The sequence below is a fragment of the Gallus gallus genome, chromosome 4 (assembly GCF_016699485.2).
Source record: "Gallus gallus isolate bGalGal1 chromosome 4, bGalGal1.mat.broiler.GRCg7b, whole genome shotgun sequence".
Classification (NCBI taxonomy): domain Eukaryota; kingdom Metazoa; phylum Chordata; class Aves; order Galliformes; family Phasianidae; genus Gallus; species Gallus gallus.
The window spans coordinates 72,644,826-72,671,817 of record NC_052535.1 but is presented as its reverse complement, the minus strand read 5'-3'; the positions used below and the strand labels follow the sequence as shown (position 1 = coordinate 72,671,817).

The 26,992-nt window shown below is 41.0% G+C and overlaps 2 protein-coding genes across 8 annotated transcripts in view; both read left to right on the top strand.

Annotated features, from left to right (window-relative positions):
* Nucleotides 1–4,411, top strand: part of TBC1D19 (TBC1 domain family member 19) — a 45,158-nt gene extending 40,747 nt beyond the window's left edge. For all 3 annotated transcript variants that reach the window (XM_015285711.4, XM_040699293.2, XM_025150238.2), the window contains 4 exons: nucleotides 1,107–1,198; nucleotides 1,822–1,937; nucleotides 2,944–3,014; nucleotides 4,037–4,411. In XM_015285711.4, the coding sequence (XP_015141197.1) occupies nucleotides 1,107–1,198; nucleotides 1,822–1,937; nucleotides 2,944–3,014; nucleotides 4,037–4,111 (354 nt within the window). In that variant the 3' untranslated portion in view covers nucleotides 4,112–4,411. The remainder of the gene's footprint in view (nucleotides 1–1,106; nucleotides 1,199–1,821; nucleotides 1,938–2,943; nucleotides 3,015–4,036) is intronic.
* Nucleotides 4,412–13,496: 9,085 nt separating this feature from the next.
* STIM2 (stromal interaction molecule 2) overlaps nucleotides 13,497–26,992 on the top strand; it is a 70,508-nt gene continuing 57,012 nt past the window's right edge. For 3 of the 5 annotated variants that reach the window (XM_420749.8, XM_004936132.5, XM_040699292.2), the window contains exon 1: nucleotides 18,685–19,029. In XM_420749.8, coding sequence (XP_420749.7) covers nucleotides 18,828–19,029 — 202 coding nt within the window. In that variant the 5' untranslated portion in view covers nucleotides 18,685–18,827. Of the gene's footprint in view, nucleotides 13,712–18,684; nucleotides 19,030–26,992 lie in introns of those variants that run through there. The other 2 variants (XM_025149900.3, XM_046940612.1) reach the window with 1 other exon arrangement.

The window sequence follows — 26,992 nt, the reverse complement described above, 5'->3', positions numbered from 1 at the left end:
TAATATTCTCTTTGCTATAGAACAATATTATACAATGACATAATTTTTCTCTGTGGTTGAAATATATTCTTATAATGTAATAAAATATTTCAGGCAAGCTTGGGAAGGATGTTGGATATCTTTTTCTATCTCAATTTCAGTCTTTGCTACAGAATGTAATGCACTTCATGAAATTATGTATTTTGCTTAATAGGCTTCTTAATTCAAGCTGTTACGTAAATGCATATTCTGTCCTATTTTAATTGATGACATGCAATTGCTCACTGAAGTGCTTTCTAGGGTAGATGGGCTATAAGGTAGTCAAGGATATGAAAGATATCTTTTCAGTGAAGTCATGTTAATGTCTCTTTCCTTAACCATCTTTGAGTGAAAGCATATGCTTTTTATCATTACTAGATACTGGATATACAATTTAAATAACTTGATTACATTCACAGCCAGCTGTTTTAACTGTCAGACAATGGTAGAAGATTTTGCTTATCTTGTCTTTTTTAAGAGTAGAACATAGTAAATGTTTTTCTCTTCTCCATCACGGAAGGCTGAAGAGTTATATTACATTTTCAAAAAAATTCCTGGTTAAAAGAAAATCCTTTCCTTATATTTAATATACTGTTTCAAGGCTGGCCGTCGCGCTTTCAGTCATTAATAGTGGGGAAACTGGTCGGACAAGAATCTATTCCTCTTCATGATAATTTGTTAAAGAAATTTTAAAATGTGTTTTTATTTAACTTATTTGTACCTATCCCCATTGCTGTTCATTTCTGTTATCAGAGAGACTTTCTCACATCCTCCATTTTTTTTAGCATGTATATCAATAGAAGTGGAAATATTTCAAGTAGGTCATTTGGAGTAGATCCTGGCATGCAGCTGAGAGCTGAAAGGGGTTATCAGAACATATGACAGTGCTAATATATATTTAAAACTTTAGCTTTAGTGACTGAAGACATTAGAATTGCTCATGCCCTACTTACCTGAACTGTATATTGTATCATTAATAGTGTTTTATTTCTTGAATTAAAAATTCATGCATACTTACGTGCCCATACTGTTTTCTCAGAATTGACAGCATGAGTGTTAGTATTCAGGATATGATCTTGTTTCATTAGGGCATTGTGTCATTGTGTTTGCTATTTGAGACTCTTCTACAAACTCATCTGCCTCAGCTCTTTTATCACCTTCGAGAAATTGGGGCTCAGCCGTAAGTACATCTTACTAACTTGATATAAATGGTATGGATTAATTGTTGTTAAGATGCTGGCTGTCCTGTTGTATTTTAATTTAGAAACCATGAGAAATTATTCCAAACTGCAGGCATGAATGTGCCAGTTTTCCTTGAAAGTCATTTGGAGTCCTTTGTCTAACATGTGTATACGTACATTTTGCATTTCCTTCAGTATGTTTTATGAAAAGGAAAGGGTAATTGCTCTTTGTATTCATGTGAGAAATGATAGGTGTTATTAGCTTAAGTTTCAATATTTCTCATCAGGTCTGATGGAACTAAGGGAAGAGTAGAATATATTTATTTTTATTTGCATTGTGATATGCTCAGTAGGGCAGAAGCTGTTGAAGGAAGAGGGGAGAAAGCAGGTGGTTGTCATTCTCTGTAGTATATTCATTGCACCAAGTGCAACAGAACCTGAAAATCTTACTGCTATAATCAGTATTCATAATAGTAGCAGAAACTGATGAAACATTTGGGGTGATAAAAGCTGAGTATCATTCTGATTTAATTGTTTGGTCAGAATATTTCGGTGATAAAGGATTTGTCTAATCATGGGAGAGAGAAAAATCTAACTACTACTGTCTACTGCTTGTTTGCAGACTACGAATTTCATTTAAATGGATGGTACGAGCATTTTCTGGTTATTTAGCTACAGATCAGCTCTTGCTCCTTTGGGACAGAATCCTAGGGTACAACTCCCTAGAAATTCTTGCTGGTAAGGGAATTATTTTTACAAACTATGTTTAGTCCATGTGGATGTAAGGCAAATACATGTTAGCTCACAGTCTATTTTGTGACAAGAAAACTTAGTTATTCTTTGAATACTGAAAGCAGATTATATGCAAGTCAAAGAGAATACCTTTTAGAAATTGTAAAAATACCACACCTCTAACAAAAACATGAAGTAATTTTTTAATACATTTCTTCTTTATAATTGTTTGTTGTGATAGCAGTCCAAAAGTAGTGCTCTGAACAGAGCATAAGATGTTCCCCCGCCTTCAGTGGTCACATTTGATGTGGCAATGATTAAGATTTGAATTCATCACCTTTCACGCAATACAGCATTAATCTTATGGGATGTACATCTTCAGTACTTAGCACAACTGAAAGTTGTCCTGATTTGCTGTAATTCTTTTGTAAAACCTTGTCTCTTATGAGGCTTTGAAAGTTTTGTACTTTATAAAGGAAATTCTGTCCTAAGATTTGTGCAAGGTAGAGGCTTCTAAGGAAGCTATATGTATCTTCACTTGGATCACAATTTAAATACAAAGAATGTGAATAAAAGAGAAGTTTTAGTTCAATTTGTAAGAGACAGCTATGTAGATATGTATACCTTTATAGGAGATTACAAAATGAATTAACTTTTTTTTTTGAGTTATCTAATGCTCACAATTGAAATGCTGACATTTAAATAAATCCAAATTATTGGCTTAGAAATAAAATAATTGTAAATCACGTTGTCCCTTGTAATTAAAAGCCACTCATCTTAAACACGAGCATTTTCACTAAAACTTTTCTGAAAGGATGTTTGTTGTCCCATCAGTTTTAGTGAATAGCCAAAGAAACTCAAACATTGACGTTCACTGTATATTATTATTCAAAGTCAAACTAATTACTCTGGGGAGAGAAGATTGATATTTTAGATCAAGATTAATCCTAACCACTAATTAATAGGTCATTGACTTAAATATTGGTTTGTTGGCTTTTTTTTTTTTTTCCAGTCCTGGCAGCTGCTGTATTTGCTTTCCGAGCAGTCAACCTGATGGAGGTGACATCATTGGCTGCAGCTGAAGTAAGGATAAGTTTCAGTTAGAGGAGATTGAAATAGTTTCTGATGCTTTGCCAGCCACAGTAACCTAAGCCTCACATGGCACGTGGTACATAGTGCAAATGTTTCTGCCTAAATTCTTATCTTAGATAAAAACTAGATAAATTTTGAACATGCAGTACATAATACTACTTCTCTGGAGTAAATGGAAGTAGAAGTATATTTGTTACATAAATGCAGTCAGCAAACTATGTTGCATAATTAGCGCTTTTTTCCTATTTTATTCTCAAAATATGTTTGTGGGATATATTGTTTTTAAAAGTACTGTGGAGGTTTGTACCTTTTTTCTCAGTATATTTTAATGTAGCTACTTCTGTGCTTTTTAATATTAGAAAGAGTTAATGAAGTTAATTTTGTTAATATTGAATCTGAAAATTCATTGCAAGTAGTATCATATTACAGATAGGAAATGGAAAAAAAATCACTCATTAAGATGAAGATTATTATTGTTTATCTGTGCTAGTTTGTTAAAATAGATTTTTTTCCCAAAAATGTTGTGATACATATTTTTTTAAACATGGAGAGATCGTGATTGTTTCAATTTTTTTTTGTTTTGTTCTGTTTTGTTTTTCAAACATACTTCATCAGAAGACATTGACTCTTTGAGTCATTACGTTGGACTTGCTTCACAAGTACTAGCCAAGCCACAGGATAAGGATTCTTAATTCCCAATTATTTTTAGAAGCAAGTTGAAATGTTAGACCTCTTAATGCCCTGTATACTTCAAGTAAGACTAAAGGCTAAAATAAAGTTACTTGGTTTTATATACGTAAACATATGCTTTTTCTTTGAAGCGTTAGGATGAAAAATAAGGCAAGAGAAGTTTTTGGCACACTGAAGTAAACCAGCGTAATTTGTTTCTAGTCAGATCTGAAACTAACTATTGTTATGAATCAATATTGAATCTTTTTCTGACTTCTTTAGCTGCTTTAAAGAAATGCGATTCAAATGTCAAGTTTAACGAGCCTTTTGGGTTTTTATCCTAGGCTGTCCTTGCTGACCTTTCAACCCTGAAGGTTATGCCACTTCTTCAAATCTTCTTGTTTGCTACTGTCACCTGATCTGCTTCAACAATGCCGTTATCGCATTTCCGGTCTCTCATGAGAAGCTAATGATCAACTATGCAATGTCTGCATAAAACCAAAATTAAACTGTATGTATAATATCCATTTAGAAATCTTAATAGAATTTTCTTACTGAAAACAGTAACTTCACACAGAAGTGTGTGTAGTGCATGCTGCTGACTTTCACTGCAACAATGGTTATTACTTGTACATTAAGAATGACAACTTGTGCAAACAAACGATTATGAATCAGTGTCTAAAATGCATGTAATATATAATAAATAATGTAATTCTTCATCTGAGTGTTGTAATATTAGTGTCAGAATTATAAAAGCTCTCTTTTAATCTTAAATAACTTTTTGGAGCTCACAGCTTAGAGCATATCAACTCTGATACCATAAATTGAGAAAATGAAGATACTTTAACTTCTCTCTCAGGCGTCTTCTAAACTCCTTCCCAAAGTCTCATCAAAGGCCCCACATTGTAAAATATGTTCCCCTGGAGAAGGCTTGAGCATAGCTTCCTTCTGAGCTTGTTGAAGCCAGTCCATGCATGAGCCAAAATATTCCCCTGAGAACGATGCCAAGAGTTCTTTCACAGTACCCCACACCCTCTTTGGGAGGGCAGCGTTATGCCTTTGCCAGTTTTCCAGCCTTGGTGATTCAACAGCTCAGGCTTCAGCTCAGAATCCAAACTCATATCAATGTGTGACGGATTTTCACTACACTGTCAGGCTGGCTTGTTGTCTGTTAGCAAGTATACCATTTTTGAGGTCTTCCATTTTTTTTCATTGACTTGTTTAATACCAAAGTGGAAATGACTAATGTGATTTGATTAGGCATATCTTAATACGTGGAAAAGGATCAAAGTCAAAAGGACATAAGGGGTTATATAGCCACTGAGTTTGCCATGGGACTTCTATCTTCATCTAAGTTATGTAAGATGTGTTACTTTCAGAGCAACCTATTTTCTTCCATGGGAATAACAACAGATATAAAAAGCACAATAACATTATTTGATAGAGAAAATTTTCAGCTACAAAGCACTGTTTTTCAACAGTCACCACCGTTAGCTGTACATTTTCACCAGCGATGAATAAGAGCCTGCATGCCATGCTCATAAAAACCTGCACCAGCAGAGGTGACCTGCCTGTATTTTCATCCACTGTTTGGTCTCCATAAACGTTCAGCAAGCGTCAATGAACGTTGGTGGGTGCCATTTTTTCCGCATGGAGGAATTCAGTGACACAGTGGTGGAATTCATGGAGGAATTCAGTGACACACTTCATGTACACTTCTGTGTCCGACGCCATTTTGTCAGACTGCCCCTCTGCTGCCACCTGTTGCATGGCAATGAAATGTAGCAGAATATTTGTGGTAAGGTTCAACCTCTGCTGCCATACCATCAACATCTGCCTCTGACATCATGGGCCGACATCGTAAAATAGGAGGCATTATTTTCAGAGCAGCCCACATACATATATATGTATTTGTCATTTGTGATACGTACTGAATATGTGACAGTGAAATACAAATCCTCATAATTTGTTCAGCAGCTACCCGAGAAGTGGTCTAAGCTGCAGTCTTACCATAGTTTGAGCTTTATGTCTGTGGTTCTAATTATGTCTACCCATATAACACAGGAAGAAACTGACTCAACTTTTATAGATTGCTAGTAAATTTATAAGGCTAATTTTAATAAAAGTAAAGCTTTGGATTCAGCACAATCACTTCTTATGAAGAACAAAACCATTTAATAGGTTTGACATTGAACAAGAGCATTTTTATCAATTTTCTTCTGGATGACGAAATAGATATTTTCATTAATATTCGACAGAAGTGGTTTTAACATTTTTACCAGAGGCTTTTCTAGACATGTAGTTTTAAAAAAGAGGACACACATGACAACTTTTATCTTTACAGACAGTATTAGCCTATTTTACATACGGGGAATGGAGGCATAGAAAGATTAAGAGATTTGCTAAAGATTACAGAGTAAATTCCTAAGAGATGAGCAGTCTCTCCTGAATTCCTGTTTATATTTCAGGAAGCTCAGCTTGTGTATTAACTGCAGGACCTTATTTCAGGACAGCACACCATGCACATCTACCTCTAAAAATTGAGCATTTTGCAGTTTTTAAAATCTATGAGGTGTGGTACCAACTTAGAAATCATGATGTTACAAAGCATTCACAAGAACTGTGGCTTTGTAAGGTCATTACAAGGTTACTGTGGCTTCAGGGGAATTAAAAGTATTTACTAAATAGCAAATGAGATCCCGTAAAGGCCTGGTGACCTTCTATTCCTTCCCATTGCTCAAGTGTATGGTGTATAATCTGACCATTATTCTAACCCATTCCTTGTTGGGCTTTTATTCTCATTCTTATTTATTTCTTTATTTGCACTCCTGTCCCCCCATTTTCAATAGTTTTGAAGGGAGTATAACTAGGAAAAGATAGAGACTATGGGATTATTGTACGAACAAGGAATTCTGTGAATCTCAGAATGTGGTCTGTTTTCTTGTGACTTGGCATCTCATTATTCGTTCTAACTGTCTTGCTTCTCCCTTCTGTCCCTTCTACCTTCCCCACTGGCATACTTGCTCTTCCTTCTGTACTTTACCTTTGTTTCTCCTGGTGGTTGGACAGGGGATCTTATTCTTTGCAGCTAGCGTGGATCAGTGTGCATCATTGGCCAGACCAGTTGTGCTGCTGCTCCCTTAGCCTGGGACGATCCTGTGCCTCATGCTTCAGGCTTGGCCAAAGGCTTCACAGACTGCATGCAGCTCTTGAACCAGGGATTGTATGGACCAGCTGTGGCAGTGTATCTCTTGAAGACCTTTGCTGACTTTTATTGTATGTTTAAGTTGACATTTTTGAGATACGGACATACATAGGAATAATGAGTATAACTTCTTTAGAATGAGATTAATATAAGATTAAAAACAAACTGGATCCTTTCCTTAGATTTCAACTGTACTGTCTTAGAACTTTCTTGAAATCTGTTCTTAAAAAACTGCTTTTACTGGGGTCTTATTGTTTTCATACTCGCATCAGTTTCTCCTTTTAGTTCCAACAAAATACTGTGTTTCAGTTTCTGGATGGTATTTGTATTTTTCATCTCTCTTGTTTAAATAACACTCCTTCATTTCAAATATTTATAAAAAATATGATGACTGGCTTCTATCTCACTGTTAGATAGTTCTACTAGGCAATATTCATTTTTTAAGTGTTAACTCTTAACTCCGAAGAGCAGTTCAAACCTGTTTGAGTCCACAGTCATATCATTTGACTTCCAAATTCCAAAAAAAACCTCCCTTTTTGTTTATGCCATTATGAATAGTGGCCAGATTTTGATTAAAAAACATAAATAAATGGACACTTACATTGATTTAAAGAGACTTAGCTGAACTCTGAATAGCTCAATTTAGCCAAACTGTTTTCCTTACTCTGTTTCCCCCTGTATGAAATCAACAGAAAGAGATGTTTCAGCACAAGAACCAGTTGTTTCCATATCTCCAGATAAAGATCGATTTTTGCTGTTTACCTTTAGAATTCTGGCTATGATCTGTCAAAGATTTCTTGTAATGTCAAATAGACTGTTAAAAAAAATGCAAAAGCAAATAGGCTTTTCTAAAAATGTAACCAAGTTATCTTGTTTCAGTACTTCCAAAAATATATTGAAACTTTCATCTTGATGGCTGGGTAATGGAACAGCTGAATAACTAGAACAACTTCTACTTTTTACTGGATTTTTTTTTTGGTCATAGGAACAAATTTTATTATGAGCAATGCAGAACGGAGATTGTAAAACAGATAGATATCCCAGTAAAGGGAAAAGGCTGGAAGGAGCCATTGCTGCAAGATAAGTGTCTATGTTACCAGAAACCAGCAAAAAATGATACCCCAAACTCTATTTTACTCTCTACTAACAGAAAGAAAGCCAGTGAATTTTATACAGTTTTTCCAATAAGACTGAAGGGATTGTACTGAATAGATTGCTGTGTAAAGATCAAATATGGGAATGTAGTGAACTGCTTATCAACCCTAAGTAAGAGCATATTTAAAAGCTACTGAAATATTTTGTGAAACTGTGGGAGTCTATTCTCGATCGGGAAGGAGAAGAGACTTTCTCCTTTATCTGATCAGTGAAATACTTATCTGCTATTCCGTCAGGTATTTTATGTTAGGAAATGGGGGAGGGAAGGGAGGATGCAGGAGTGGTGAGAGCTGCAGGGCTCTTCCTTTTCCCTCGTTTCTTACAGCCTTTTCCTGTTCACGCCTCACTGCTGGCAGACGGTGCTGCTTTCATCCCCAGAGTGGACACAGGAAAGGCAATCAGTCCAAACCAGGGTTTGAGATTAACAGTGCTCTGTATCTCATGTGGCTGGCCACAGTCAGCTTCCTCTGGCTGCAGATAGCTCATGGCCAATGGCCGCTGGGTCAGAGCGCAGCAGGGCCTGGGCTGGGCCTAGCGGAGAAGTCACCCCGGTATGAGAGGGGAAGAAATGTCTCCTTTTTCTGGTGGCAGCTTGCAGAGGCTCCAGGCCCTCTGCACAAGGCCCCTCCTGTTGCAGGGCACCACGCCTGCCAGCAGCTCTGTGGGAACCACTGGCTGCCATAAAGAACAGCAGGAACTGAGAGAGCTCTGGGATGGAAAATGAGTTCTGCTGCTGACCGAAATCGGTCACAGATTTTTATTCTTAGCTTTTTCAATACCTTAACAAAAATGCTGGAGCAGGGAAGATTGGTTCGATCTAACAGTAGAATGGTTGCGCTCTGCTTTAAAACAGTGTTAAAATGTCTCATCTTGGTATTTTTTTCACTGGTCAGGTCATATTACCAAATGACTGCCATTACAGACTAATCACACTTTTGGGAAACGTTTCAGGATGCTTGTGTCTCTGCGGATGTCATGTGGTGCAGCAGCATCCAGCAGACGTCAATGGGGACAGAGTGAATATCTGCTTAGAACACGGTGTTTGCCATTGGTTCAGCGTGCTTTGCAAAACTGCAGTGCATAACCTGCTGTAATGTGATCTAATTGTGCTAAATACTGGCTGGAGACCAGTCCTAAAATGGTGGCAGGATGGGTAATGCTGTTTTTTGGCACCCATTCCTTTTTTTTGTTGTTGATTTATTTAAGACTGTACTCCAGCCCAAGGAGGTTCACCTGTTTCTGCGCTGTATCAGGCATTACAGCCTGCAGAAGCTGAGCTTCACGTTCTGCAAAGTCATGTTTCAAAATCAGTGTGTTGTTTTTGATGTTGGACTACTGATATGCGCTAGCAATTATCTCTAGAGAATTGGCTTTATGGAGGACCACAGTGCTTTGCCAAATGACATTGTGTTTGGCTGAACGGTTTGAACAAATTGTTTCTTTTGGGATTATGACCAAAATAAATGGAGCATTTAACAAAGGAGTTAAAATACTCAATTTATGTAAGACAAAGCAGGCAATCAATTTCTGTGCATTGTTTTAAATGACAAAAATTGGAATAAGATAGTCAAAGACAAAACATGCTATAGCAACAGAATATGTTTAGTGGCTATCTGTCAGTTAATTCAATAGTAGTTTATTTCACAACTGCTACATTCTGTAATTTTTTTCTTGCAAAGTTCTTTTTAGTATGAAGTTATGCTCTTAATGAGTCCAGTAATAAAGAGTAAATCATTACAACTATATGTTGTAAAAATCAACTGTACTTAGTTTGCTGTCTGTTCAGAATCATTATCTAAAGTTATTTGATTATATGTCTAGTGTCAAAACATTGTCCCTTTCTCTCTCTTTCTCTCTCTCTCTCTCCCCCCCTCCCCTCTCTTTTTTAAGCACTTCTGGGTTACGAAAACATAAGCATTGCTTTGAAGCCCAGTTCTGGTTCATTAGTGTTGACTGGAAAACTGGCAGCGTTACAGCTTGTGATGGAAGCTCTGGTTGCTTTCTGCGTTCATGTTTACTCCGCAGCTTCCTACATAAGGGCATATTTAGACATTCAAATTTAGTTTGTGATACACTGGAGATATTCTGACCACCACATCTTGGAACGATCAGTTTCTCAGGCTGGATGTTAGTCTATGTGTTTACTCAAAGTTCAAAAGAAACCTGTTTGAGACCATACTGAGTAGCTTGGTTTTAATGGAAATCACATACAGCTGTGTATGTAATCACTTTCAATCAGGTAACTGAATTATTCCCGTTGTTACATGCTACTCATCAAGTTCATCCATATTTCTTGGCTTATGTTGAAGAAGGGATCAAGACACTAATTTGTACAAATAAACTTTGTTTTGTGTGCAGTAGATGCTTATGCAATGTTCAAGAACATAAGGAAAGCACAAAATAAGAGTATATTTTCCAGAGAATGAGTAGAGCACAGTGAAATCTGGATAAAGAATGAAACAAAGATCATCTTATGTGATGTGTAGAAGAGCAGTTTGAGAGGTTAGCAGCTTTAGACTTCTTGCTAGTTTGCCAGATATTTCCTGGTCTCTGCTAATGGTGAAATTCTCCTTTATATAAAGGACTTTATATAAATATTTGTATTTTCCTAGTTCAGGAGCAGGAACTTTAATTCTTGTAGTCATTCTAGCTGTGTTTCCAACTCAAGGCTAGCATTCTTACAGCTAAGCAATCAGTCTTCTGTACTTTTATAAAGGAAAATGCCATCTTTTCTTCAGCAGTAAAAAGAAAAGTCAGCGTAAAATGTTACAGAATACAGCTCTTTGTGGATATGTTTCTTGTTCACAAGTTTCAAACAACTTAATGAAGAATGGTGAAGAATAGCCTCAATGTTTTGTTCTCCTTTTGTAGAATTTACTGTAAATCTCTCAGAAAACTGGACCCAACCCAACTGAAATTACTGTATTCTCAGTGCAAATACAAGTCATCTTTTCAATTAGCTCTAGACTGAAAATTTGCCCCTTTTTAGGAAACTCCATGGTGAGAATATTAAATAGCAAGCGCCGGGTAAATATCTCTTTTCTGACTTCATTCCAGACATTTAGCCGGAGAGATGGTTATTGATACTGCTCAGGAAATTGTTCCAATGCAAACAGGTTAAGGCTGCACGGTCTACTTTTGGTGGTTCTGGGCCATTGAAAGGCAGGGTTATTATGGGACAGAAACTTTCTTGAGAGACTCAGGGCTGTATTAATATTTTAGTGAGGATTAAAGCTGGGCACTTTAGCATTTTATTTACTTCATACTATTTCTGTCAATTTTCTTTGCTCCTTGTTTCTTTATGAGTTTACAGGCCACCTGCTGTCTAAAAGGAGAAGCTGTTAGGATTAAAGAAGTGCACCTCATGTCACACTCTTCCTTCCAGCTTAAGACTCCCGGGATGTGGTAACAGCCCTGCTCTAAGGAGCAACACCCACTGTCATAGTTCATGGTTTGCCGCCATGCCTCTCCAGTAATTCTGGACAGGTGCCACAACTACCTCAAATCTGCATAACTCAGGAGGCATTAGAAACCTAATTTTGGGGGATTTGTAGCTGTTTATTGAGCTTGTCTTTCTTCTTCAGATTGCAAAAACATTGAGATTGTGTAGAATGTACCAGTCCTGGAGTAATATTGAAACTTTTGAAGGATTACAAATGCTAGTTCCAGATGAAGTGGAACATTGCTGGTGTTAGCACAGCTAATCCCACTGGGAATGCATCTCTGGAGCCAAACACTTCTCAGAGTCCCTCTTCGGTCTTTCAAGATTGGTTCTGAAGATATCCTCTGAAATCATAGGAGTGTAAATATAATGACAAATAGAAAATCATCAGGAAACGTTTACCCATTGCCACTGGATGTGCAAGCAAGCTGTAAGCATTCATCCTTATGGATGTTTACCAGGTGTATTACTTTCAGTAAGGCCTTAAAGTTACTTATTCCTGTGTCCTAAGGATGTGAAGTAAGACACATGGAAAAACACCAGGTCCATTTTCTGCTGTTCACAGGAAGCTCAGCTGCCTCCTGTCCAGTCCTCCCATTTTGGCTGCAGCTCACCCATCCCTCGTGCTTCACCAGGGCTCCACACTCCTCTCCCTGGGCTGCAGCTCCAGCTGCTCCTGAAGGTACTCTCCATAGGTTATGTCCTTAAGGCCACATCTGCTGCTGTGCCTCAGGCTCCTCCACAGCTGCACATGGGGATCTGTTCTATGCAGCACCTGTGGGCTGCAGGGGGACAGCCTGCTTCACCCTGGGCCTCTCCTAGGCTGCTTAGGGCTTCTGCTCTGTGCCTGGAGCAACACCTTTCCCTGCAATTTCCCATTAACTACCACAAATGCTTTACAAAAAAACCAAAACTTACTAAATACAGGTAGATAAGTCATATAGAGGTTTTATCAGAGAAATCTGACAAACTTCATCATTGAATGCAGAACATTTTTGTCCCACCCCTAACCAAAACTCCTAATGTCATCATGAGGGCAATGCGGAGAATAAGTAAATTCTTTGAAGGTCAGTCAACTCCAAAGCTCAGAAGAGCTTAGCACACTGCAAACAACCTCCAACTATCACAACCTGCAGAGCAAGCAGGAGCAGAAATAAACTGTATGTACAGTTTCTGAAGATGTAAGTTTTACATGAAATTTTGCTCCCACTTTTTTTTTGTTTTTATTATTTATTTATTCTTCTGAGAAATACAGCTGCTTGTTGTGAGTCATAATGCCAAATGCCCAAGGTTGTCTTTGCAAGTAGGAAGACCATCTGTTTCCAGCATTCTTGTAATTGAGGATATGGCCTCCAATGGTTGTTTTTTTTTTTTTCCTCCCCTATTACCTAAACCAAAGAACACATACAAATAAATAAATAAATGAGACAAAGTGAGATGAAGACAAAATAGCTGTCATTTTATTTCCTCAGCAACGGTTTCTATATCTCCTTCAACATCCTGGGTGATTCGAGACTAGCTGTCTCTGCCTCTGTGGAACGATGTTATTTATGATGTGACACAGCACTCAGTACCTGGCTGCACATGCCATTGCGGTCTGATGGATCTGGGAAGAGCTTCTGTTTACAGGATATGCAGCTTGCCTTCAGAAATTCCAGGAAACAACCTGATTGCCGTGACCTCAGAGCAGCCATTTCAATTCACTACAAACATCTGATAATAGAATTGTATTGACACACGATATATGAGTTCACCAGGGTTTTTGTTACTTTCTCCTAGTTATGGATCTTAAGAATATAATCTCACTTAATTTCTGTCCTCTGAATGAGTGGTTGGCTGTTCCACCTTTCAGTCAACAGCTGCTAGAACCAACAGAACCACATCCGAAGTAAATCTCCAGTCACTTCCTTCTTGCCTCCACATAAGGTCAAACATATTCTTTGTTCTTATTCCAAATATTTACCTAAAGAGGTAAATGATTTCCATTTTAAACAACTAAGCTGACAGCACTTTTCTCAGACCTTGCTCATTCAGACAAAGAACAGCTCTATGTATTTGAAGCTAACATGGCTTTGGCTCTTTATTTAGGCAGGAAAAAAATCTTAAAGTTGCTACGCAGATTAGTGATAATGCAGCATTTCTCTTGGTTACAGCTGATTCCTCAGAACACCTCTTCCTGGAACAGGCAGACTCCATCCTGAATGGTTCCTGTTACAAGTGAGTAGAAATGCTTTTTTCTTCCAGTGAAACCATACCCCAGGAGGCAGTCTTCACTACTTGCTGTGAACATAAGAGCACATGCTCAATTACTATGCCCAAATTCCCCCCCCTTTTTTTTCTTTTCACATAAACTGTGGCTTCTATTCTAACATTTCTGTTGGTCAGCATGCTTGTTATAAAAAGCAAGTCCTGTAAGTAGTGGCTCTTATCATCTCCTGATTCTTTCCTTGTTTGCTCTCTAGCGGGAAGGAATAGGCAGTCACAAAGCTCTTACTGTCTCAACGCCAGGTAAGGGGAGGTTTAGATTTACAGAGATTTAGAGATGGTAAAAGAAATATTGTGTACATGCTGTGATTTTTTTCTTCATGTAGCAATTAAATTATTTGCACTTCCATCCCTCTGAGATAGCCCTTTTTAGTGACTCATCTCTACAGCTCCCGCTTCTGTGTTGAAATTGGTTGAATTCTTATAAGCTTGAGAACAGAAAGATGGCAGGCACATTGTTTTGGTGTACAGATTGGTTGTGTAGTATTGCTGCTCGTTAGACTTTAAGAATGGTTAAATGGATCATTTAAAGTCAATCTGAACTGCAAATGAACTGATTATGACTTTACTGAGGATGCAAAATTGTCACAATCAAAGCCTTCTTAAAATTTAATAACACGCCTGGATTTTCACTGTCTGGCAACCAATTTTAGCTGGAAATGAAAGAGGGAGGTATAGTGAGGTAAGTACATCAGATAAGGAAAAGGACTTAGTTACGTCTAGACCTCAAAGGTTGTCCCTTGGCAGTTCTCAGCATACTTCTGATCACTCTAATCTGTAATATATTAATTCCATAACTGTTTTTGTGTTACTCTTGAATGTCCTTGTAGCTCTCAAAACATATAACAGCCCATCATTTTGTTGTAATCTAACCGTCATGCCAAATAACAATCAGTGAGATAGGAAGATTTCTGCTCGTCCATCACTAATAAGGTTGTGTCGTGGCAAGCTGTTTGGCTCCTGCTACAGATTCCAGAAATCATAGTGTTGCCTCAGATATTTTAGTCGTTCACTCTGCCCATTGTTTTCCTTCAGATTTGGTATCCCCAGATATGCCTCAAGTTATTGTGCAAACAGACTGAATCGTTGTTTGTTTTTGAAATAAACAAAATTCAACCACATTCTGCGCAGCCAACATCTTCCAGCTGGAGGGGCGTCTTTGCTCTCATAAGAAAAAACAACTCAACAAACTGCAAAAAAAAAACCAAAAAACAAACAAAAAAACCCAAAACAACCAACAACCACTAGCAAAGCTTCCCTGCTAATGGGACACTCAGCTGCAATGAGCATTCACTGAATATTCTGTGCTTTCCAAGACTTTTTTTTTTATATATTTGTACTTGTTTTATTCTTTAGTGTCAGAGAATAAAATACAATAGTACTGACTATACAATACTACTGACTATACTGTGATGGAAAAAGAAAACACCATAAAATTAGGAGACATAAGCAACAATTTCTCAGAGAGCTACACGCTTAGTTTGCAGTTAATGACTGTTCCTTCTCACTGATTGAAAGAGATGTCGTTATTTTACCAGTATTTTGGCCTAATTCCAGGCAATTTGCTCATTTCAGAGATACCCAGGCTCTTGGTCCTTGATAAGATCATACATAAGGGCTAATACACTCATCAAACAGGAACACTTAATTCACTTCCATTCTCTCAGTTCTAATTTCATCACTGGACCTTGATAATATCTATAGCCCATAATTTTTCAGTCCATTAAGGGCTGGGAATACAGGACCACTTCGAATATTTATTTATTTATTTTTCTCTTGAGCTAACAACCTTCCTTATACAAAATATAACCTTAGCAACTCAGAAACAATTGTGGATGGGGTCCTAAATGCTACAACTGTATCTTCATTCAACAATTTATCAGCATAGGAAACAAGAGAACTGCGAGGTTGTGGTTACTACATTTTGCATTAGTCGCTTACAGATACAAATTACTTCTCTACTCACGAAGAAAGCTTAATTTTACTAACAAACTTGTTCAAAAGTGATTGTTTCTGTTTACACCAGTTGTGTAGAATCAATTCTTCTTTAGCCAACTTACAGTAATCTGAAGGTCATAAGTTATTTGAATTTACATTGATTTACTGGCAGTTTGTATTTGCAATGTTTTTTTAACAAATTAATCTGACTGTCTTCATGTCTACCCAAGCTTTTGCTTGTTATCTTTAAATCTATTTGACCTTCCTTCATTTTTTTTTCAGTCTGTACTTTGCTTTGTTCCCCTTTTCTTTCTCATCTCTTCCTGTACGTGGTTAATATTTTTCCTTCTGAGTTTTCATATACACTCAGAGCATTCTCATCTTATAACGTGGAGAGACTGTAAACAGCACTAAAGAGCAGAACAGATATATATATATATTTTTTAATTTTGCTCTGCTGTTCAAACCTCCTCCCAGGGCCCTTCAGGACTGGCCAAACATATCTGTTGGAAAGCACTGCATTAAGCAACTCTGAAGATTATTTCCTCCCCCCCCCTTTTTTTTTTCTATTTAGATAAATCAATGTGTGCATCAAAGCAAGATGGAAGGAATTTGCTGATTGCAAATTGCTGATGGAATCAGCAACCCAAAGCAGTAAAACAGAGACCATTAAAACAAAACAAAGCAAATAAACAAACAAAACCCCCTAGCTTTCTGCTCTGAAGATCACTGGAAGACAGGACTCAAATCTTGGGTTATCCATACAGCAAAGCACATTCTGAAAACCTGACCAAAACTATATGAGTCCATTATTACTGATCAGGACTGAAAGTAATATAAATGGCTAAACTCCGGATCTGGACATGAGTTTGCCTTCTGGAAAAACAGATAAACATATGTACTTGTGTGACACTATGACAGCAATGTACTTAGTATCCCTGCTGTCTGACAGGAAGGTTGCTTTCCTTGAAACAGAAAATGCAACGAAACACCTTTAACTTGAAAGTATGCAGGGATAAAAGATGCCAGCACTGAAGTCTTCCCCACGCCTCCTGTATTCTTCCAAGGTTGGTGACCACGTGGAGATTTTGGTAATGACTCTTCAGAGCATTTAGAAGCTGATAGGGATCAGAGTCTTTCATCATGTCTCTGTGATTCATCAGGATTTGTTCATTACTCTTTTTCTTCTGATCTGTGTTTCTTGCAAAACTACACACAGATGTGCTGGTCTTCATGATCTGGGAATTTGGATGCCATTAGCACAGATCCTTTTATTGCTGCTTGCTTAGTCAACACCCAGACATTGCCATTCATTCTCCATTCGCTCCAGCTTCAGCCTTTCATTTATGCCCAGAGGCAGAGAAAACACTCTTAAATTGTGATAATTAAAAGCATGGTAACCCTGAGAACCAAGACCTGGCTGCTGAATGGAGGGGGTGACTTAGAATCATAGAATCACTGAATCGCTAAGGTTGGAAAAGACCCACAGGATCATCCAGTCCAACTGTCCACCCATCACCAATGGTTCTTGCTAAACCATGTCCCTCAACACAACATCCAAACGCTCTATGAACACCACCAGGCTCGGTGATTCCACCACCTCTCTGGGCAGCCCATTCCAGTGCCTGACCACCCTTTCAGAGAAGTAGTATTTCCTAATGTCTAGCCTGAATCTTCCCTGGCACAGCTTGAAGCCATTCCCTCTTGTCCTATCACTAGTCACACGAGAGAAGAGGCCGACCCCCAGCTCACTACAACCTCCCTTCAGGTAGTTATAGAGAGCAATATGGTCTCCTCTGAGCCTCCTCTTCTCTAGACTGAACAATCCCAGCTCTCTCAGCTGCTCCTCATAAGGCCTGTGCTCCAGACCCCTCACCAGCTTTGTTGCCCTCCTCTGGACACTCTCCAGGGACTTAAGTGAAAAGGATGACACACTCCATGTCCTGAGAGGCTTTGAGGTCTTTCCCTTGGTATTTCCGACCAAGATCAGCCCTCGGGCGAAAACAGCACAGATCTACCACCGCGTTTGCTTTTTATGTCTCAGACTGGTTATTAGGGCCAGGCTGGGTGTTAGGAGAAGGTTCTTCACCAGAGGGCGGTGGGCGTGGAACAGGCTGCCCTGGGCAGTGGGCACAGCCCCGGGCTGCCGGAGTTCAACGAACGTTTGGACAGCGCCCTCACAGGGTTTGAATTTGTGTGGTCCGGTGTGGAGCCGGGCGTTGGAGCGGGCGATCCTTGTGGGTCCCTCCCTACTCGGGATATGCTGCGACGGTCGGCGGTGCAGATGCTGCGATCAGAGCAGCGCGCCGTGGTTCCAGCAAGGCTTCTCACACAGCATCCCGTAACTCCCCTGCGGTCCGTTCTACTGACGTACGGCATTTCTATGGGATGCAAACGGTCCGTACCGGTGTTCGCAGTTACATCAGTTCGCGCTCGCCCAGGGCACTTGCCCCTTTCGTGTACCCTTTATGAATACCTGTCTTTTTGCACAGTACGATTACCCAATCAATTACATTAACAGCCGGTTTCTGCGTCTCCACCCGGGGAGTTCACTCCCTGCGGCTCCCCTCCCTGAACTTACGGCACAGCGCCGTTCTGCACAGTGCCGCGGGGCGGGACGCTGCCGGCCGCTGCCTGCAGCAGCGCCGGGGCCGCCCGGACGCCTCACAACACCTCCACGTGCTGCCTCACTGCTTTCAAGTACCGCGTGCTTTTAGCTGAGCAGCGTTCAGCTGAAGCGCAGCACGCAGGCCGGCTCCCTCCCCTCAGGAACCGCCCTCAGGTGATCGCGCTCCTCGCAGCGCTAAGGACGCCCGCACGAAGCCACGCGGCCTTCCGGAGGGCGCGGAGCGGCGCCTCACCCCCCCTACGGGTCCGCCGCTCGCGCAGAAGCCCCGCCCCGCGTTCCCCCGCGCGGCGCCAGCCCCCCTCCGGCACCGCCTCCCGTGACGTCACAGCGTGGTGACGTGTCGCCCGCTCGGCTCGGCGGCGTTGGCCGCCGGAAGCGGCGGGAGGCGGCGTGGGACCGGCGAGCGGTGCGGCGGCGACTGCGGCGCGGGTAGCGGAGCGGCTCCAGCCCTTTCCTTCCTTCCTCCCTCCCTCCCCCTGCGCCTCTCGCAGCGGTATAGCGATGAGCGGGCTCCGAGCGCCCCGCGGCGTCCCCGCGGCGCCGGGCTGCCTGCTTCTGCTGGGGCTGCTGCTGGTCGGCGCCGCCGCTGCGGAATGCGAGCTGGAGGCTGCGGACGTGCCCGGCGGGCGGCGGGGAGCGCGAGGAAGCACCACCGCCTCTTCCTCGTCTTCCTCTGCGGCGGACAGCGCGGCGGTTGTGACAGGTAACGGCTCCGCGCGGAACAGGGAGCGCGCCCCGGCGCCGCGCTGCCCGCCCTGCCTGCCTGCTTGCCCCGGTGCGGCGCGGAGCGGCGGCACTGCGGCTCTGCCCCTCCCCGGCCGGAGCTGCCGCAGGATGCGGGCCGGATCCTGCTGCACGACGACACCGCCTTCCCTGCCGGCTGAGCTGGGCGGGGGCTCGGCCGGGCCGGGGGGTGCGGTGCCCCCGGAGCCACCCCGCCTGGAGGCCGCCCGTCCGGCTGCGGGCACCGCTGCGTCTCCTCCCGCGCCCCTTCCTCCGGAAAGGACAAGTGTGGGAAGCCGTTCGTCTACGGAGAATTTAATTAATTTATTTATTTATCGAGAAAAAAGTGGCGGTGTTCCTACTGCTGTACTTGTGGCGAGCGGTAATGCCTGCACGCAGTCAGCAGTTGCGGTGAAGCGCTGAAAATAATGCTATTTCGGCAGGTCGTGGTGCCTCCGAGGTGCTCGCACAGCTTCCTGGAGCTGTTCGGTAGCGGGCAGTGGGAAGCCCTACGGTCCTCAGACCGTACTCTGAGGAGAGCGGTGTTCGTGTGCAGGCAGCACTTGAGCGTTCTGAAGTTTGCCGTATCTCATAGCGTGCTTCTGAGAGCCCTCTGCCTGGAGGAGTGCGGGAGGTGCGAGAGAAAAGGGAAATGCACGGCTTCTGTAGCAAAGCAGAGTGTGTTTCGGTCAGAGCAAAACCCACTGTTCTGCTGAAGGTAGTATTGGCCCCCTCTGCTAGAGCTATAAGTTTTCAGTGTTATTCCACCGGTCTCCTTGGAGGACAGGGCACTTCTGAACTCAAAGATGACCGTTCTGTTGGCTTGCTGTGCAAACTGAGGAAGTGCAAACATCTGCAGTCCGGGAGGCAGGAGCCATACCTCCTAGGGGTGTTGTGAAAATGCTGTGTTGGAACAGCTTTTTTTTTTCTTCCCAGAACGTAATTAATCAGGTTGTAGGTGGTATTAAGCGGTTCTTGCTATACATAGTGCTGATGCTGTCTACACTTTATGCTCAATCAATCAAAAGTGTCAGTTTGGGTGGAGAAAAGTCTTTTATTTTTTGTGTGTTCTTTGGACTGTAAAATCAGTGAGATGCTTGTCAGATGCTGTGGTGTCTCCACCAGCAGTGTATGCAGGGAAGAAATAAATTTGAGGGATCTAACATATTGGGACTCAGTTTGTTGTGTTACTTATGTAATGGTTTGGTCTGGACAACATATATGCTTAAAAGCCATCTTAGAATCAGTTTTAATCTTGGAGTGGTTTTTAACAGCGTTCATTGCTTGCAGGTACAGTCTATGGCTGATAGCTTGAGCTGGTTGTGCATCTGATGGTGGACCCAAACAACTGCCAGCTGCTCTTTGCAGTGCTGGAGGAACTCCTGAAGGTTGTGGGGGAACCCTGTGTCTGTACAGGGAGTGATTATAACAGTTAGTTTTAATATTCTAAGGAAAGAACATACAGATGAGAGAGCTAGGAGCAATGCAAACAGTCATCTGGATAGGCTGAAAATCAAATTCTATGTGCTTAAGAGGTAAAAAGCCAGAAGATAAGTTGACAAAGTAGGGAATGTTGTGCTAGGAGGAGTCTATCAGGTGCTCAAATAAGGTGTAGGTGTACAGTCAGCACAGCTGTAGGAAATAATCCAGAATTATAGTTGCAAACTGAGCTGAACAAACAACATAATGCAGCTGGCAGGAGCAAATGCTATCCTGGGATATGTTAATCCGGTTTGAGTTGCAGAAAACTCCTTAAAAAACAGAACATTTTATTGTTCTTTATTGCTCTTCTGTGTCTAGTCTTGGGTATTAAATAAGCCAACGAGGACAGAGGAAAGTAGCACCACGGACTGAGAGGCTCAGAATCTGACTGATATGCTGCTGTTTTTAGGTGGTGGAAAAGGCTGTGGGAGGACTGTGTCACTAAATAGGTAGGAAATAGTTCACACAAGGGTATTGATCAGAAAACCACAACTTTTTCCATCTGTTCTGTGGCTAAGAGGTAGCTTAAGGCTAAGAGGTAAGAGGAAGTGAGTTGTAGTGGGGGAGATTAAGGTGAAGTATCACCTGGGAAGTTTTTACCAATAGTGTTGAAATTGTGTAGATAGTCGAACCAATTCCTGTCGCTGAAAGTTGTTGCTGGGTTAGAGGAGAAGGTGGCAAAGTTAATCTAAGAATATACTGACACGACAGAGAAGGGATGTGCAACTGATTTTATGACCAGGAGAGAGTTATACTTTCAGGTATTCAGAGACTTAATTTGTAATCATTACTGTTGTATCTTGTGGGCTCCTTTTTCAAATGGCAGTTCGTAACATATAAGCAGCTGTCATTTACATTTCAAGTCATAGTTAAGAAAATCAGATCTGTAGGTCTTCTTGCACTAAGTGGAGTACTGAGAGGCATCCTATGTTTGTTCTGACTCTGCTTGTTTACTCTCTGGTGTGGTAGAAAGTTTGAAGGGATCACCTATTCTTGCCCTGAAGATAACCTTGGGTTTTCACATTCTGTTTATTCACTGACTTTAACTAAATAGCTCTGCAATTCTGAGCAGCATTATTAGCCATTTTTCTGGAAGTTATTGAAAGATGTGTGTTGCTTAATAGTTATTTATTCATGAGCAGGCATGCTCATCCCAGTGCTCAGAGCTGGCAAGGAGCGAAGGAGGCCCTGCTCCCTTTCTGCTGCGTACCCCTTTTTGCCCCCTCCCTCCTCGGTGTGGCAGTGAGCGCTGTTGCGTTCGCTTGCAGGAATGTGATAGGAAATGCAGGCAACAAAAACCAGTGGGTTTCTTATGGGACTCTTTCATGGCACGCTGTAAGGGCTAACAGCAGTGCAGGGAGTGCGGGTGGGTTAGCAGCGGGAAGAAGGGCGGTGAGTCATTGGGCGAGCCGTGCAGTCCGGGTATGTGCATCCTGAGGTGACTGTGGGACTGCTGCGGTGACCTTTCTTGAGCTGGAGTAATCCCTTTGGAACTTGGTGCGGTTGCATGTGAGGCTTCACATGGTGGAGGAGTGCAGAGTGCAGTGGTTTTGATCCTATAGCAAAATGATCTTGGAGTCTTTTGGCACGTCCTGGTCTTATAAAGTGGAGCTGTGAGATTTGTCACTTCCTCAGCAGCAGGCTGCTTTTTAAGGGTGATTGCTGTTTTTAGTGATAAAAACTGAGTATCCCAAGCCTGTTCTATTACTTCTATTTTATGCTTGTAGTTAAGCCCTTAATGATCTGTTACTGTCGTTTCTGTTGAGAGGACAGAAATTGGAGTCCTTTGTCCACTAATGATGCTGACCTCAAGCTATCTTACTGACTGCATCGCAGAGCAGTTATCTGCAATTACTTAACTCTGTATCACTGCTCCATCAGCAGGTTTTTGCGTTGCTTTTTCAGCTGTAAGCTTTCTGAAGAAATCTCTGCTTTTCTGGGGACCTCCTACCTACCAGCTCAGGCTAGCTACTCCTACGCAACTCGGGCATGACTCATTTTCTTCTAGCTAACCTGGGTGATAAAGATCTATCCAAACCGAGTTGGGCTGCCATGCATCTGTCAAAGGATGGCAACTGGACCCAATGGCAGAGGCAATCGATAGTGTTAAGATTTCCCACGATGATACTATTTCTGTGGAAAACACCGAAAAATGCAGTTTCTTTTTTTTTAAAAAGCTTTTGTGAAGTAAACAGTTTGATATCCTTCTAGTTGATTTTAGTTCACGTGCTGTACTTTGCACTTCCCTTAGAATTCGATATCTGTTCTCTGTCAGCTCTAGGGGGAAGATCACGTTGTAAAGAGCTGCAGTGCTGTGGAAAGGCTTGGAGAGTCACAGCCTTCGGATTTTTGTAGTTTTGAATGCGTGGTCTAAAAGTCCAGAGAAGTGAGAAATGTTTTATGTAAGAGTTGACTCTGAGACTTGCTGTGGTGTACTTGGTGTACAAGCAGGCTTCATTGGGATTAGTCTATTGCATCACACCTGTTAAACGCTTTTTAAAATACAGGAATTCCAGATGTTTATCTGACCACATTGGGTTTGTGTTGAGAGTAAATAATCACTGTGTGGTGTTATAAAATGAGCACTTATACATCTTCAAAACATAGGTGAGTTCCCAGTCATTACATAAGTTGGTTTTCTACTGCCTCTGGATACTGTGAAGGCTTTCCTGTTGCCACGGAAACTATCTTTGCATCTCTGAGAGGGGGGAGGTGAATAAAACAAGGATGCAGAGTTCTCCTTTAGAATCGGCATAAATGGAATGTGCTCATTGCCTGGGTGCTGCACAACTTGCGTTTGTTTGCTTGATTTCTGTGAGCGCTCCACACTTGACTGAAGGGTGTTTGTTGCTTTCTTTAATGCTTTTTTTTCCCCCTTTCTGGGCCTTCCTCATCTTCCTTCCAATCACAATAATGCAGTATTTATCAGTGGTTTGTTAGAGGAATACTTAATTCCGTATCATCAATAGTACTCCAGAGTTTTAACTGAAATTTGCCTTGGAAATCAAAAATAACGTGCCTGGCAGAGTAGTTAAAAATGAAAAACAAAAAACTTGAGTGAACTCATTAATGGAATTGTTGGCTCAACAGAATTCTACTTGGCCAGTAAGAACCACTGACCTTATATTTTACATCTTATCCCTGTGTTATGAGTTCTGTAGCTCATGAGGGAACGTCCCCTGCGTGCAGACACCCTGACGCTGCTGCAGGAAAATTTGTTTCTCTGGGACTTCCTGGGTGGAGGGCTGGAGGGGAGTGGCGTTGCTGTAACTTGCATTGCTGTAGCTTGCGTTGCAAACTGCAAGCAGCACCTCAGGAACTTGGTTGATCTGAAGAGGATGTTGAGGTACAGGGCACTGCATGAAGCTTCAGCTTGTGCAGAAGCAGAATTTATAGGAAAGATAACTTTGATCCCTTTCCTCTAGGCCCCATATTCTGTTTCCTTCTGCATTATGAAGCACCTCAGAACTGACAGCAGTCCAGCCCTCTGCTGCTGTCTCCAGTTAAAATTTTAATACCTGATTTATTTTCTTTGTGGCTCATTGTTCTTCTGTAAGAAACGCAAACTTTGGTAATGTATTAATTCAAATATTATTTCTTACTGAATAAAACCTGGTGAAGGCGTTTTAGGTTTCTATATTTGGGATAGTTTCTGCTTAAAACAGTAAGCTTTCCATACAAGGAGGTGTGGTGTGAATGCTCCTTTTTGCTTTGTGGTTTCAAAGAAGAAGAGGTTGTTAGCTGGAAATGATTCCACTCATGCAGGAATGCTACATTGAAAAGGAACTGCTCTTCCTCTGTTCCATCAGGTGGCTGTGAACTGAATTAGTTAAGAATTCTGTGCAAGACAAATGTTATTTAGAAAGGGAATTTTAACACCGTTATTGTAATCTTAATAACTCCAGTAGACTGACTTCCATTAGGATTTGTCATCAGTAACTCACGAACGTTTCATGGTTTTTTTTTGTCCACACCTGTAGCACTTTATGAAGGAGGGAATGGCTCAGTAAGTGCTTCATATTTATACTGCCATCTGTTTGCATGAAATGTGCTCAGTGAGCTTCACTAGGAAATTCTTGAAGTAACTTTTGTCTATATTCTGATGCTTTGTTCCAACCGCAGGATTTTATTTGAAACTTATTCCTCTCACGATACGCTTCCTAGCTTCAGTAAGCAAGTGAATTTTCAAGTTGTATGCCTAACCTAAAGCATATACAAATATTTTATATTGTTTCTCTGCACTTACAGTCTGAGAATGACAAGCTTGGTTTGCTCTATCTGAATTTGAAATGCCTTCTAGTATTTGAAGAACAGCAAGCAAGGCATATGATATTGTTAACAAGTAAACAAAACCACCCAAGCCATGTGGTGTGCGATTTCGAAACAAAGCTAATCATTCTGAGTAGACTTCCTTCTAGTGTGGTTTTAATTCTAGATTGCTCTATATAGACGGTTGCACGATCACTTCTTGCTGTAACGCTGTATGTCTATATAAAAAATACTTTCGACATTTTTCATTGCCGAGACTTGAATGTTTTTGATATGAAAATGAAAGTTTGCCTTTTTAGTGCTAAGTATGGCTTCCTGTTTTGCTAAATACAAAAATTAGACTATATAGTATCATGTAGCTCTAATAATATTATGTGACATGAAGGAAAAATCTTTGTCTACTTGTGATTTTTTTTTTAGGTGCAAGTGAAATGCATTGAGGCAGCTCTGTCTTCCCAGTGTGTGCATGTTTAACTTTTTGTTTTTGGAGAGAGACTTATCAGTACTCTTTCGGGAGCACATCTGTCTCAGTTTCTTCTATCTGTTCCACGTTCCTTAGATACATCTCCCAAAACGCTGTTGGGATACCCATAGAGAGGGTATTGTAGGTACTGCTGTAACAGCTGAATGAGACAATTAGAGGGATCCTTTCATTTTTTTAAATGTATGAGCCTGTGTTCTGTATTCTCTGGGATTGCAATCTAGCGCTGCATTTGAAATGTCTGTTTTGGTCTTATGAAACAGCAGTTCCTGTAATTGGTCTTTCCTTGGTTGTGTTGCAGGCGATGGCTGTCGCTGTGAAAGATGTGGCTTTTTATTGATTTAAACTGACCTCAGTACCTACTGTTGCTACACAAAGGGTTATTCCTTTGCTTGTTGCTTTCTCTTCTTCCCTGCCTGTTCTGTCCAGCCCGACCTCTTCCCTAATGTTATTATGGCTGGAGGTGAGCTAGTTTTGGGAATGGATTGTGCTGGAGGTTGGTGGTGCTTTATTTTTTCCCCTCCAGGATCAGGTCCTCACTCCAGTTCACTGCACTGCTGCACAAGAGCATCTGGGAGAAGGTAGCAGCTTTGGCAGAAGGTAGTGCTGGCCACTTGAGTGGAAGTCTGTGTGTGCTGAGTTTTCTGTTTTGGAATTAAACCTTTCTTTCAGGAGTTAACTCAGTTTTTACCAGTTGTTTGTGTGAGAAAGCTCATTACTCAAAACCAAAGTCACATGCTTGGCCTAACTACTTAGTTGCATAAGGCAAAACTAATGAAATGTGATTCTGTAAATACTGGATAATGAAGACATTGCCCATTCTGACTGAGCTGTAGATCTTTAGCAACTTGAAAGACGAAATGGAGTCTGAGCTCTAAATGCGTTTGGTTTACCACTTTTAGTATTTCTCATAATGAATCCAAGTAGAACTGGTTTGTTTCCTTTATTTAATAAGCATCTTTGCTAAAAAGAAACTGTGCACCTGTGTAGTATTTTTTGTCCCCAAAGCACTTAGACACTGTTTTATGCTGCCATTTGTTTGCCTAGCATCCTCTGAACAGTAGGCAAGACTAATATTTCTTGATGTTGAAAAATATTAAGACTTCCTATTTCAATAACATGGAAGTGCTGTACACAACCTTGACTGTGATGAGATCGATAAAAATTGAAATCTCCTTCAAGAGTGATACTCATTTGTAGGTAAAGTATTAACTTTAATGGGAATAAAAATGATATGAATTAAAAGCAGTAGATAATAAATGGAGCACCAGCTCAGAGGTGAGTGGACGTTGGACATGCAGCAGAATGATGAAGGGGCGACCTGGCATAAACTGCTATTGTCCACATGGATCTCCAAAGATATTAAGTGATGGCTGCATTTTGGGATGATGAGATGTGAGATTGTGTCTGATGTGCAGGGTGGGAAAAAACAAAAGCCAACAAAAAAAACTCCCAAAAAACTGGCGAAGGGAGAAATAAGGAGGAAGGAACTTACTTAACTGCATACTTTCATGCCCTAAAGTAAAAACTTGTATTGAATTTAACTTGGTAACTGGAACTCTGATTAGCTGTTACAATTTGGATGTTGAGAGTGATTGTGGATTGTTCTGTGGAAAAAGCCTGCTTGTTGGTCAGAAAGAAATACTGCAAATTACAAAGAAAGGAAAATAGTAGATATACCATTATTATTTGTGAAGGATATGTAGAACTA